At 35.9% G+C, this 14,121-nt stretch overlaps 1 protein-coding gene across 1 annotated transcript; it reads left to right on the top strand.

Annotated features, from left to right (window-relative positions):
• Positions 1 to 8,842: 8,842 nt before the first annotated feature.
• LOC26530254 (dynein axonemal heavy chain 2) lies at positions 8,843 to 12,015 on the top strand (the record flags this gene model as incomplete). The annotated part of the gene is made up of 1 exon (XM_047013426.1): positions 8,843 to 12,015. A coding segment is annotated over exon 1 (3,077 nt), but the record flags the coding sequence as incomplete, so codon positions are not given.
• Positions 12,016 to 14,121: the final 2,106 nt, after the last annotated feature.

Here is a 14,121-nt window from a genome sequence, read left to right as displayed (position 1 = left end):
AAAATATCAATCAGATTGGGGTTTAAAATGGCAAGTAAGAAACAAAAAAGACATTAGAAATGATTGAAAGAAAAAAACATATACAAAGAAGATTGCGAGAAGAAATGGCATGTATATAAGCCAAAGCCGAATGGAAGTGGAAACACGAACGATGGCAATACTGCGAGAAAAGCATTTTTAAATACGAAGTTGTTTGCATCAATTTTAGAACTCGACTTGGAGTTACTTGACAGTCTGCATACTATTCTAATAGCTAGTAACTGCGAATTTGCAATCGACGCTTTAAAATTTCAAAATTTCTCAGATAAAACTATTAGATCATACATGTTACATTATTCATGGTATCCTATGTCACCAACTCTCCATAAAATTTTAGTTCATGGATCACAAATAATAACTGCATCAGTAATGCCGGTGGTGTGTCTTGGAGAAAACGCGTCTGAAGCGAAAAATAAATTTTACAAGCGTGATCGGCTACTGCACGCTCGACACAATTCGCGGTTAAATAATATGATGGATGTATTCCAAAGATCTATGGACACTTCAGATCCCCTCATTTCAAGTATATCCATTAAAAAAAGAAAAATGCAGCTGGAGAAATCGAACGATACAAGGCAAGGCTCGTGGGTGCAGCCAGAAATATGGAATAGATTATAAAGAGACTTATTGACCGGTGGTGCGCTACGCTACGATGATCCTTGCAATGGCAGCGGGATATAAACTATATGTTCATCGAATTGATGCATCGACGGGATACTTGAATGGAGATCTTGGAGAAGAGGTCTATATGCAGCAACTGGAGTCTTACGATGACAAATCTGGCGGTGTGCTGCAGCTGTCTAAAACAAGCTTGCCGGGTTTGGTCAGGATATGACGCATGTGAAAGTAAGCCATGCCTGTACACACTTCCTGGATCTCGAAATCAGACGGGATGGTGACAAAGGTGCTATACGTCTAAGCCAATGATTGCATATCATGGGCCTTACGAATGAACTAGGCATGGATAATTGCCGTATAGTATCCACCCCGTTAGAAGCTTATTTCCAGGTTAAGTGCGACAACAAGTCGTGCAAACGCATCTATGTAACGGAGTATCAATCCGTAATAGGCTCTTTGATGTACATTGCGCTATGCTCACGACCAGACATTTTAAACTCGTTGTGCAGAGGAATACAGATCCCCATGGCGAGCATCTCTCAGCAGCGAAACAAGTGCTGAGATATCTGAACCAGACGGCAGATATGGCAATAAGGTACAAGAAGACCGGCGCTGCAATTACAGATTGGGGGTGACTCAACTGATAGAAAGTCCTTCATGTGAGGCGGCTCAGTAATCTCATGGACATTAAGGAACAAAAATCTGTGGTTCTAAGCAATATCGGGGCAGAATATATGACGCTTTCCGATTCTGCAAAAGGGTATTTATAAACCAAAACTGATAAATTAGATAAAATTGTATTACATGGCGACAATATTGGTGCTTGAACACATGTAAATAACCCTGTTAATCGTGCTAGAAGCAAACATATTGATGTGAAGTACCACCATATAAGAAACTCTTTGGAAGATAATTTGTTTAAAGAATACTATCCAACGAAAATGATTGCTGATGATCTAACTAAAAATCTTGTACTTAGAGAAAATGATTTAAAATGAACGACGTTGCTTGGACTGACTAGTAGTAGAACCCTGAATTGAGGGGAGGTGTTGATAAGGCAATTCTGTGCTGTATCGGTACATGTAATATAATAAATTGAGTTTTCTCTCATCTAAGCAACCAAACATTGTAGTACTTCACTTTTCACAAACCAACAAGTATGTCCTGTTTTATTATCTAAAAATTCTATATCTTCCAATCGATATTTTCCAGAACTATTTATCGGTTATGAATTGACCATGTCCCTTCCACAACATATCATCATCAAATTTAAGGAACCATTGAACGAAATCATAGAACAATCAATGAATATCTTAGCGTGTATATAATAAGTATAAATGTTATACTTATTGCTTGAGCGCTGTCCCTTTGAATAGTAATATCGATATTGTTGATGTACACATTTACGTATAAGAACATGTAATCTGTTAATGTAAGCTACAATGTTATTTAACATGTTGGAGAGAACTGAACGATCACTGTAACATAACAGAGTTCAGTCCTGTGTTAACCGTCAACCAATATTCACTGTTTGCTCTGATTAAATGGTATATTACATCAATTTAACCAACCTTGGTTATGGGCCCAGGACAAGCTCAAATATTGGTTAAAAATCTGAAACTAAAATTCGCGATTGAATTTTGTTAACAATCATCAGAAAAAATGATGGGTTCTTATAAAATCGAAAAACTTGGTGAAGACAATTACGATGTTTGGAGTATGTCAATGAAAAGCATACGAATTACACAGGATTTATGGAATGTTGTATGCGGAAAATACACATTAGAGGAAAAATCAACACAGTTAATGTAGATAAAGGCATGTACAACTTCTTCGCAAGCGTGGAAGAAACTTCGAGAAATTCATCTGCAAATTGGACCAATAAGAAAAGTTCAACTGTACCAAAAACTCTTACTTTTGAGCATGCTAGAGGGGGACAAGGAATCAAAAGAGCGTGACACAAGATACAACGGCCTTTTTACTCTTGAACTACATGTCGACGCAGAAAAACAATACATGGTGTATAGATAGTGGTGCGACGTCTCATATGTGTTGTGACAAAAAAATGTTTGTGTCATACCAAGAAAAAAGGGAGACAATTAAATTAGCCAGTGACACATATATTGAGGCACCCGGTATAGGAATTCTTATGTTGCACACAAACAAAGGTAAATTAGAGATAAACAACGTTCTGTATGCGCCTTCTCTACAAATGAATTTTTTCTCGGTGAGTAAAGCAGCGAAATACGCTTTAACTAGAAAATGATTTGTATGTATGTATACATTGATGGTTCAGAAAAAGGAACTCTAAATATATTGGATAGTGCGACGCATACATATTTGGCATAATAGATATGGACATCTCAACTTCAAAAACTTGCAGCAATTAAGTGACAAGGTATGAAAATAAAAAATTGTTTCAATAAAACTAATTGTGAAACATGTAATTTGGGAAAAATATGTGCACTCCCTTTCCCATTAAAAACGGAGCGATCTACAAAAATGTTTTGGAACTAGTGCATAGGGATGTCTGCGGACCGATGAACGTAACTTCATTAGCTGGTAATCGATATTTTGTAACATTTATCGATGACTATTCTCGAAAAATCCACATTTATTTCATCAAAGCTAAGAGCCAAGATTTTGACAAGTTTAAAAAATTCAAAAGTTATGTCGAATGTCAAACTGGTAAGAAAATCAAAGCATTGAGGAGCAACGGCACTGAGTATAAAAATGGGAGTTTTTAAGCATACCTTAAAGAAAATGGTATCAAGCGTGAATTAACCGTACCCTATACACCGTGAAGCACCTAAAAGTTTTTGGATGTCGAGCGTTCGCTTTGGATAAAACAAATAAAAAGAAGTTCCACTCAAAAGGAAAAGAGTACATTTTTATTGGTTATTCCTCTGAAGCTAAAGCATATCGTCTTTATGATCAAGAAAAGCGTATAATTGTTGAGCGACGTGACGTGAAATTTATAGAAAATGAATTCCAGAACAAAGAATTAAAAAATTTTGATCTTTCAGACAAAAACAACGATTTCGTGACAAGAATTATTCGCCTCGAGCCGCACGTCCCAATAGAAGAACCAAATGAAGATCTCCAGGAACCTATGTCGCCAAGGTCAGATATTCCTCCAAACGACGATACGGACTTCGACGAAGAGGAGGAGGAAGATTTTGTCACTGCGAGTGATGACGAAATCACAAATCAACAACAGGATCTAGAACCGATCCAGAGAACCGAAGAAGAGACCCAACGAGGACCAGGAAGCAACCGAAAGGTTTTGTTCTACGAAGTTTTACGTGGTATCGGATTCCACAAAAGCAAACATGAGTTTTGCCTCTATATTAAAGAAGATAATAATCATATGCCCTAACGAAACAAACATATCCAAAATTAAGAAGATTGCAGTACATTTTAAATGCACGATGGAGGCCGACTTAATATTTCCTTGGACTGGAAATACAAAGAGAAAATAACGGAGATATTTCTTTGCATCAAAGGACGTATGTAAGAAAGCTACTTGATGTTCATGGTATGGCTAACTGTCGACCTGTTGGAACACCCCTAACCCCTGGTTTTAGGGCTGATTGTAATGACACAGGCTGCGTCAAGGTAAATATAACAAATTATCAGTCACTAATTGGTATGCTTATGTATTTAGCAGTGTTGAGCCGACCTGATATTCTGCATGCAGTATGTAAACTTGCACAGCGCAATAACGACCCGCACGAACATCATAAACATATTTTGCGCTACTTGGTGGGCACCATCGATCTTGGAGTCACATACCGAAAAACGGGTAAACCAGTAATTGGCTTTGTTGACGCTGATTGGGCAAATGACAAAGCTAATAGGAAGTCCTACTCTGGCTATGCTTTCTATCTGGGTGGAAGCGCATTCTCTTGGACTTCAGCGAAACAAAGTATCGTTGCTTTGAGTAGCACAGAGTGAATATGTAGCCTTACCAACTGCAGCCAAGGAAGCTGTATATCTTAAACGTCTGCTCATCGAAATAGGATATGCTGCCAGCGATCATCCTATCATCATTTACGGCGATAATATCAGTGCGCAGCAAATTGCCCGAAATCCAATTCATCATAAGCGCACGAAGCACATCGACATCAAATATCATTTTGTACGAGAAAAAGTAGAAAATAATGAAATTGATTTAAAATATGTTTCAACTAACGAAAATGCTGCTGATATTTTAACAAAATGTTTGTCTAAGATTAAGCATCATGAATTTGTTTACCTTCTTGGAATAACTAAAATTGAATGAAACATATTTGTATAATGTAGCTTAAGAAGTAGTGTTAATGTACACATTTACGTATAAGAACATGTAATCTGTTAATGTAAGCTACAATGTTATTTAACATGTTGGAAAGAACTGAACGATTACTGTAACATAACAGAGTTCAGTCCTGTGTTAACCGTCAACCAATATTCACTGTTTGCTCTGATTAAATGGTATATTATATCAATTTAACCAACAGATATGAAGATATATTATTTTTTAGAAATGAAACAACATAATTTTGTGGCCGAAGTTTTTCTACTCCTGCTGAATTTAAACAAGGTTGGCTTAATAGGAACGTTATTTCGCAATCATAAGGCTTCTTAAATAAACCTTTTCATTAGCAACGGCCCTCTAGTTTAATTCTGTGATTAATCTATAGGTTTTCCAAATGGCCCTGTGTTAATGTTAATGGTTTGTGATCTGAAACTAATAAAATTTTGTTCGAATATTTAAGGCCTAAAGTGTTTTACTGGCCAATAAACTGCAATCATTTCTCTTTTTGTAGCTGAGTAACCTGTTTTTCCATCAGATAATGTACGACTTGCTTAAATGGTTGCATCTGTGATTAATAAAAACGTTTCGTTAAAATTTGGATAAATTAATAAATTAATAAAGTCTTGCAAATCTCAAAAGCTCTAGAGTATTATTTATTAATCGTTACTGCTTTTGATTGTTGTTGTTTAAGAATAAACACCGTGTCCATCTGAAGCGGCTTCACCAAATCAGATGCACTGAAGAAAATATAATACAACTGTACTTTTGTCACAAACAACTAACCTAGCATATGACTAGAATTACAATCAGCCACACATGTTGTGGGAACAAACACTTGTAATTGTAAACTAACCCAAAACGATCACAACGGCAGGATGTCAAGTAGCCGACGCCGTGCCCAAAATAATAATAATTTTTCAACCCCCGAATACGTGGGTGTGACTCGTATTAGTCATATTACTAATGATAATATTAATAATAATAATTTGTTTAAGACAACTTAATAAAAATAAAAGAATCCCAATCGCCCCATTTGGTGGCCCCGCGCAGAATGTTTAAGAATAAACACCGTGTCCATCTGAAACGGCTTTACCAAATCAGATGCACTAAAGAAAATATAATACAACTGTACTTTTGTCACAAACAACTAACCTAGCATATGACTAGAATTACAATCAGCCACACATGTTGTGGGAATAAACACTTGTAATTGTAAACTAACCCAAAACGATCACAACGGCAGGATGTCAAGTGGCCGACGCCGTGCCCAAAATAATAATAATTTTTCAACCCCCGAATACGTGGGTGTGACTCGTATTAGAATAAGATCGACTTAAGAACAATTGTTACCTACTAGAGCCTAAGATTTCCTATATAAACTCCGTACTTTTGTAAATAAAATCAGTTCATATTTTGAATTCAACGAATGAGGATTGGGTTAGTTTCCTTCTCTCCGGGAATCCCTATTCAGTTGTGTTAGTGGTTTTGTTATGCGGGCAAAATCTTTAATAAATTTTCGATAATACCCAAGAAGTTTAAGAAAGATTAAATTTGTTTACTATTTTTTGGGATGGGGAACTCTGGAATGGATTTTATATTGTTAGGTTTAGGTTTGAAGAACCCCTCTTGAGTCACGATAAGGCTTAGAATTCTCTTAAATTCTCTCTTAAAAGGAAGCTAGATTTGGCCAGCCGATCACTTTTGAAATATCACCCAGTTTTTATCAGAGAGATGTCGAAAAATATAATTTGTCGTGCAGGTGTACTAGACAAATAGGAATTACACGATCTCCAAGGACTTCTTTGGAATGTCGCCGGTGCGTTTTTCAACCAGAACGGCATCTGGACTAACTCGAAGTGGCCATTTCCGACTGTAAAAGCTGTTTAGTTCATTTCAATTTGGTGGAATCTGGCTAAACCGAGATTTGAGAAATAAATGATAATTTGTACAAATAGTCGCAACTTTAAAACTGAATATTGGGCGATTTCAAGAATCGATCTTGAATTTTTCTTTGTTCTTTATTAATAGCATGTGACACAAATTTTAGTAGTTACTGAAATCGTTATTGAACTAGATGCGTTTAGAATATTGGCGTTTTTTGAACCTTGGTGGAACAGATTTTACCACAGGGAACAGGGCTAACAGGGATCAACTAGTTTTTCCGTTTTCCACTTTACTCTCGATGCTCCCAAGGTATTCAGATTGAAATGAATTTTCTGTAGGTGGGACTCTAGATACTAAAATTAATACCCCAGCCAGAGATTCCTTAAGTCCTGAAGTCTTTATTAGGTTCCGTTAAAAATAGTTGAAATGATGGCCATGTTGCTTATTGGAGACGTCCCGTTTGAAGTCGATGTAGTAGTAAAAAGTGATAATATGTAGAGATCTTTTTGACATTTAATAGGATCTTCTTTAGTTTAATTAATGAATGGTTCGTTGTGCTGTGTGCCTTTCCTGAACCAGCTGCGCCAGTTATTATTTATTCCATTCTTTCATCTTCTTACATTTACATATATGCTTAGTTTGTTTTTACAAAAAATAAATGTATATGTGTTTTTACAAAGTATACTTGTATTTGGGTTTGTGTGTTGATAACTCCCGTTCCTGAGTACTAGTGGCAGAAGTGTTGGGTTGCTAACTCGCGCAGTGTAGGCCATAAAAATATTCACTGCATGACTTGAGAGCTGTTCTTAACTAATTTGGGTACGCTGATTCTGACTGCATGCTTAGTTTTTTTCACTCACGTCCAGATTTTGTGAAATCAAGGGATCTGGTGTTGTAAAGTAGGCACCCAAAAGTATACTGTAGAAAACAGAAAAAAAATTTCACATTTTTAACTGATGTTTTTTTTCTGTGTAAGAAAAATATATCATGCTTACACACATTTCTAATAAACAATTTGTTAGACTTAAAAGATTCCCATAATTCTTTAAAATTAAAAAGCGGACAATTCTTTTACTAAATTTTTCTTATTATAGAACCATATCCAAACCTAATATAATAATGTTTATACCATAGATATAGGGTGAAATGGTATTAAAGTCGCCAAAATGTATGTAACAGGCATACGGCATACAGGATCAACAGCCGTGTCAATCAAGCCATGTCCATCCGTCCGTCCGTCAGTCTGTCCGTATGAATATGTAGTTCGCGGAGACTATACTAGCTTAGTACAAGTGTAGATTTTTCTTATTTCAATTCAATTTTGCCACGCCCACTTCCGGCTCAATTTTTAGTCTATCAAATAATTTCAGCCCTACCAATATCTACCAATTTACCAAATTTTATTAAAATCAGACTAGCAACATGGAAGATATATATAAGTGTAAACCAGTTTTACTAGGCGGTCCATAAGGGCGGAGTTGGACGTAAGCTAGTGGCGGCGCTAGAGTGCACGTTTGTTTTTGTCAGAGTGCATATGCTATGAGACATGTAAAACGAATTTAGTATACCAAAGTCGGCGAGACAACTTACTTCATAATATATAATAATATAATATAATATAATATTGTACTAATGTTATGCAATAAAATGTTGATATTAAAGTTATTTTGAATAATTACAACGCATTTCTTTCAAAATTCTGAGGTGATGGACATAAACTAAATTTAAAATTTTATGCCAACGGCCAACTTTGGCCTTAAGCTAGTGATTATCAAAAAATCGGAGCACACCTAATACGGAATAATTTGAAGTCTCTATCTTTTATATTGTCGGTGATTTAAGTGTTAATAAAAACAGACAGTAGGATGGACAGACATTAGGCCTTATAAATTTTAAATTTTATTGTATACCATAGTCGACTTACTTATATACTTGACTTTATCTACTGGAAAAAAAGTTATTTTATTAATTAAATGCCTTATTGACTTTTTCAGGGACTTTGATGAAAATTCTAAGAAATTCACATTGGAGTTAATAATAAATTTAGATTTTCAAGCCTTTTCAGAAGATATACAGGATATCTCAACTGCAGCTTCAATGGAGTTGCAAATTGAAAATAGTATAAAAAATATTGCAACAATTTGGAAAAAGCAAGGTTTTGATATGGCATTTTATCATGACGGCATTTATCGAATTAAAAATGTGGACGATTGTTTTCAACTGCTTGAGGAGCATATGGTTCAGATCTCTGCCATGAAAGCCACTCGTTTCGTCGAACCATTTATAGATATTGTTGATTATTGGGAAAAAACTTTATCGTATACCAGTGAAACGTTGGAAAAGGGATTGGCAGTTCAGCATCAATGGCTTTACTTAGAAAATATTTTTCAAGGTTATGATATCCGCAAACAACTTCCGGAAGAAACCAAACGCTTTGCTACCATAACAGATGAACTTCGGACAATATCTTGTAAGATGTTTCAGGCGAAAACCGCAGTTAAATCTACACACCTACGTCCACCCCCATTTCTCCTTAATCGCTTTACTCGCATGGACGAACGTTTAGAGTTAATTCAACGAGCATTGGAAATCTATTTGGAATCTAAACGACAGTTATTTCCACGTTTTTACTTTATCTCTAACGATGACATGCTGGAAATTTTAGGCAACGCCAAAAGACCTGACTTGGTGCAAATCCACTTAAAAAAACTCTTTGATAATCTTTACAAACTCGAGCTAAAGCGGGTAGGGAAAACATTAAATAGATGGCAGGCCACTGGTATGTATTCGGATGATGGAGAATATGTTGAATTTTTACAGGTTTTATATATTGACGGTCCTTCTGAACGCTGGTTAAAACAAATTGAGGAATTTATGTTTTCTGTGATGCGAAAGGTATTAAAGCTGACGCGAGGATCTTTAAAAAAACTAATTGGAAATCGAGAAAAGTGGATTTCTCTTTGGCCAGGACAACTTGTGCTTACAACAACACAAATACAGTGGACTACCGAATGTACTCGAAGTCTTATACATTGCAATATGGTAGACCAAAAAAAACCATTACGAAAGCTAAGAAGGAAGCAGATAAAAGTTCTTCTTAGGCTTTCAGAAATGAGTCGAAAGGAATTAACTAAAAAAATGCGCCTAAAAGTTAACACCCTAATTACTCTTGAGATACATGGACGCGATGTTATTGAGCGCATGTATAAAGCCAACTGTAAGGACACAGGCCACTTTGAATGGTTCTCCCAGCTTCGATTCTACTGGCATCGAGAATCAGAGTTGTGTGTTATTAGACAGACCAATACTGAGCATTGGTATGGCTATGAATATACAGGAAACTCAGGACGATTGGTGATAACACCACTTACTGACCGGTGTTATATTACATTAACAACAGCGTTACATTTACATCGAGGAGGAAGTCCCAAAGGACCTGCAGGAACAGGAAAAACAGAAACTGTTAAAGACCTGGGTAAAGCATTAGGCATGTGGGTTATTGTAACGAATTGCTCTGAAGGTCTGGACTACAAAAGCATAGGTAAAAACTTTTCCGGCTTAGCTCAGAGTGGGTGCTGGGGCTGTTTTGACGAATTTAATAGAATAAACATTGAGGTGCTGTCTGTGGTTGCGCAGCAAATAATGTCCATAATGTCTGCTCTGTCGGCGAAAACTGATGAATTTATGTTTGAAAGTCAAATAATTAAATTAAGGCGTACAGTTGGTCTTTTTATAACTATGAATCCTGGATATGCTGGTAGAACTGAGCTTCCTGATAACTTAAAGTCAATGTTTCGACCGATTTCAATGATGATTCCGGATAACATAATAATAGCAGAAAATTTACTTTTCTCAGACGGATTCTCTAACACTCGCAATTTAGCCAGAAAGGTCTTTACGTTATACGAACTAGCCAAACAGCAGCTATCAAAGCAATTCCATTATGACTTTGGACTACGGTCTATGGTTGCTTTATTGCGGTACGCTGGCCGCAAAAGACGACAACTACCGAACACGAATGAAGATGAAATCGTATACCTAGCTATGAAAGATATGAATGTTGCTCGTCTCACATCGAGCGATTTGCCTCTTTTTAATGGCATTATGTCCGATTTATTTCCTGGCGTTATTTTACCTGATATTGACTATAGCGAATTCAGTATAGCGATATTAAATGATTTTAAAGATGCCGGACTTCAACCAATTCCCATAGCCTTTAAAAAAGTTATAGAACTTTTTGAAACAAAAAATTCAAGGCATTCAGTAATGATAATAGGAGATACAGGAACTGCTAAATCAGTGACTTGGCGAACATTACAAGGTGCTTATTATCGAATGAATGCTCAAAAATTTCAGTCTTGGGAAGCAGTCACTGTTTATCCTATTAATCCAAAAGCACTAAATCTTGCTGAACTTTATGGGGAGTACAACTTGGCTACTGGTGAATGGCTTGATGGTGTTCTCAGCTGTATTATGCGAGTAATTTGTGCGGATGAAGACCCCATGCAAAAATGGCTTTTGTTTGATGGACCTGTTGATGCAGTTTGGATAGAAAATATGAATTCGGTAATGGACGACAATAAGCTGCTTACCCTTGTAAACAGTGAAAGAATAACAATGCCAGCGCAGGTATCATTGTTATTTGAGGTAGCAGATTTAGCAGTTGCCTCCCCAGCGACAGTATCGCGTTGTGGTATGGTATATAATGACTACAATGATTGGGGGTGGAAGCCTTATGTAAATTCATGGTTGCAAAGACAAAAAGTAAAACCATATGCTGATTTTCTGAGGGGACACTTCGACTATATGTTATTCAAAACACTCGAGTTTAGGAAATTGCGTTGTAAGGAACCTGTAAAAACAAATGAATTAAATGTTGTGACTTCATTATGCAAACTACTTGACGTATTTGCAACGAAACAAAATGGTATAAATCCGCATAATCTGGAAATATTAGAAGAGATGACAAAATTATGGTTTATGTTTGCTCTGGTATGGTCTGTTTGTTCTACCGTTGACGAGGAAAGCCGTTTAAAAATGGACTCATATATTCGAGAAATTGAAAGCTGTTTTCCTATTAAAGAGACCATATATGATTATTATGTAGACTCGAATGAGAAGACATTTTTACTATGGGATACAAAACTTATAGATAATTGGAGGTATACTGAAGGGTAAGTTGTTAATTATTTTAATAATTTTATGAGTCATTTACAAATGTTCTTCGCAATTATTCCGCCAGGCAACGGTTGTGAGCAGTGCGATGTCAAATATCAGCGGTTTTGTTGCAGGTTTTATATAAGGAGTAATATAAGGAGAGATATGTGTAGGGAGTAGTTTTTTAACCATCTACACTGGTGATCATCATTTGAGAAGCAAGATTCCAAAGTAGGCGAACTAAAATAGTGTATAAAACTGGTGTTACTAATCAGCCATCAAATGCTGTGGCCCAAATTTTAAGAAATCAAGCAGAATACTTAAATTTTTACATGATAACACTCGCCACAATTCCAGCCGAGATCTGACTACATGTACGGTTGAAAAGAAGTACCATCATAGAATTTTCTTTCGCCCATCCAAAGCCTTCTGCATCCTTTATTAGAAAACGTTAATTTTGAGAACCTTGTCTATCACATAAGGCCGTTTGTGTTTTGATTAGCTTATTAGCTTTTTGAATTAAAATTCTTCACAATAATATGCTATACAGGTTAGCTACAGAAATCACTTACCCGGAAATTTCAGTAAAAGCTGAAATCTAGGTACCATAGAATGACATTTCGAGCCATTTTGAATTCGCTCACCGATGTGCTAGCTAAATGGACTATTGCAGGGAACTTAGAACGTTTTTATTAAAAAATTAATGTCGTAAAACAAGTTGTTTAGATGCAGATGATTCTGCATTGAAATAATGAACCAACTAACTATGTTCGGAAAAATCAAATCTCTCGAAGTTCTGTGGCAACTAGTTTTATCAGGTGTGCTACAGAAATCACTTCAGCGGCAATTTCAGAGAAAGCTGACATCGAGGTTTTTATTAAAAAAATTAATGTAATACATGTTGTTTAGTTACTGATGATTCTACTGGGGTTGTCATTATGTATCAATAATTGTATTTATAAAACTCTATTAACCAATTATTAATGACATAGAAAATGACTTAAAAGTTATTTTTTTATTATATTACCATGATTGATTTTGTAAATTATGGGCTTTCATTTTGTGAACACGACAACGATATCATCAAATGTTTGCCTGGTACTTGTAAATGTTCCCACTTCGTACAACGCTCAGTACGAACGAGTAACGAGAATGATCTGATGATAGACCCGTGACTTTATACTTTTTGTAATACCTAGACTTAAGATTCCTCAGTTTTGACAGTTTTGACCCATGTAAGCCATGGTGATTTTTGGGTCACCACAGGAGACACTAGGAATACAGTCATTAAAGATTGAGATACAAGTGTATAAATTAGTAAAATTGGTGTTAAGAAAGGCATAATTCTAAGATTAGTTAAAGAAGGAAGATTAATTAACTGAAGTCGACCAGAATAAGATGTCTTTGTACAGATTTATATTGAGGAGACCAAACACAAGATCAATACTCCAATATGGGGCGAGCTAAAGAAGTATTAAGCATTTTGGTACTATATGGATCCTTTATTGTCACTCATCGAAGTCGGTTGTTTTTATACCCTTGCAAAAAGGGTATATTAATTTTGGTCAGAAGTGTGCAACGTACAGAAGGAAGCATTTCCGACGATATAAAGTATATACATATATTCTTGCATATCAGCATGACGAGACGAGTTCATATAGCCATGTCCGTCCGTCCGTCTGGATCAACGTAAACTCCTCCTAGACCGTTAGAGCTACAGAGTTGAAATTTTGCATGTAGGCTCGTGTATATCTCGGATTATCCCGGATCGGACCACTATATCATATAGCTCCCATATAAATGCCAAAGTCAAACTTCGTTATTTTTTTTAGCTATTGTCGTGAAATTTATTATGTGCCAAATTTGATTAAGATCGGACGACTATATCATATAGCTTCAATAGGAACAATCGGTGGTGAACAGTGACTTTGCTCAATATCTTCGTTATTTCTATTATTTTTTTTTTTTTTTGCGCACTCGCTTTATTACTGTTAGTCGTTCTTTCGTGAAGTTAATTTATAACATTCAACTTAAATTCATTGCTTTAGCTATTTTTATTAATTAACTATACTCATCGCGAAGTTTTCGTTAAATTTACTAACATTTAACATTTGTTGCGCTGC

Source organism: Drosophila willistoni, unplaced genomic scaffold, assembly GCF_018902025.1.
Source record: "Drosophila willistoni isolate 14030-0811.24 unplaced genomic scaffold, UCI_dwil_1.1 Seg845, whole genome shotgun sequence".
Taxonomy (NCBI): Eukaryota; Metazoa; Arthropoda; class Insecta; order Diptera; family Drosophilidae; genus Drosophila; species Drosophila willistoni.
The sequence above is the reverse complement of the archived record's forward strand: the minus strand, read 5'-3'. Positions and strand labels throughout refer to the sequence as shown.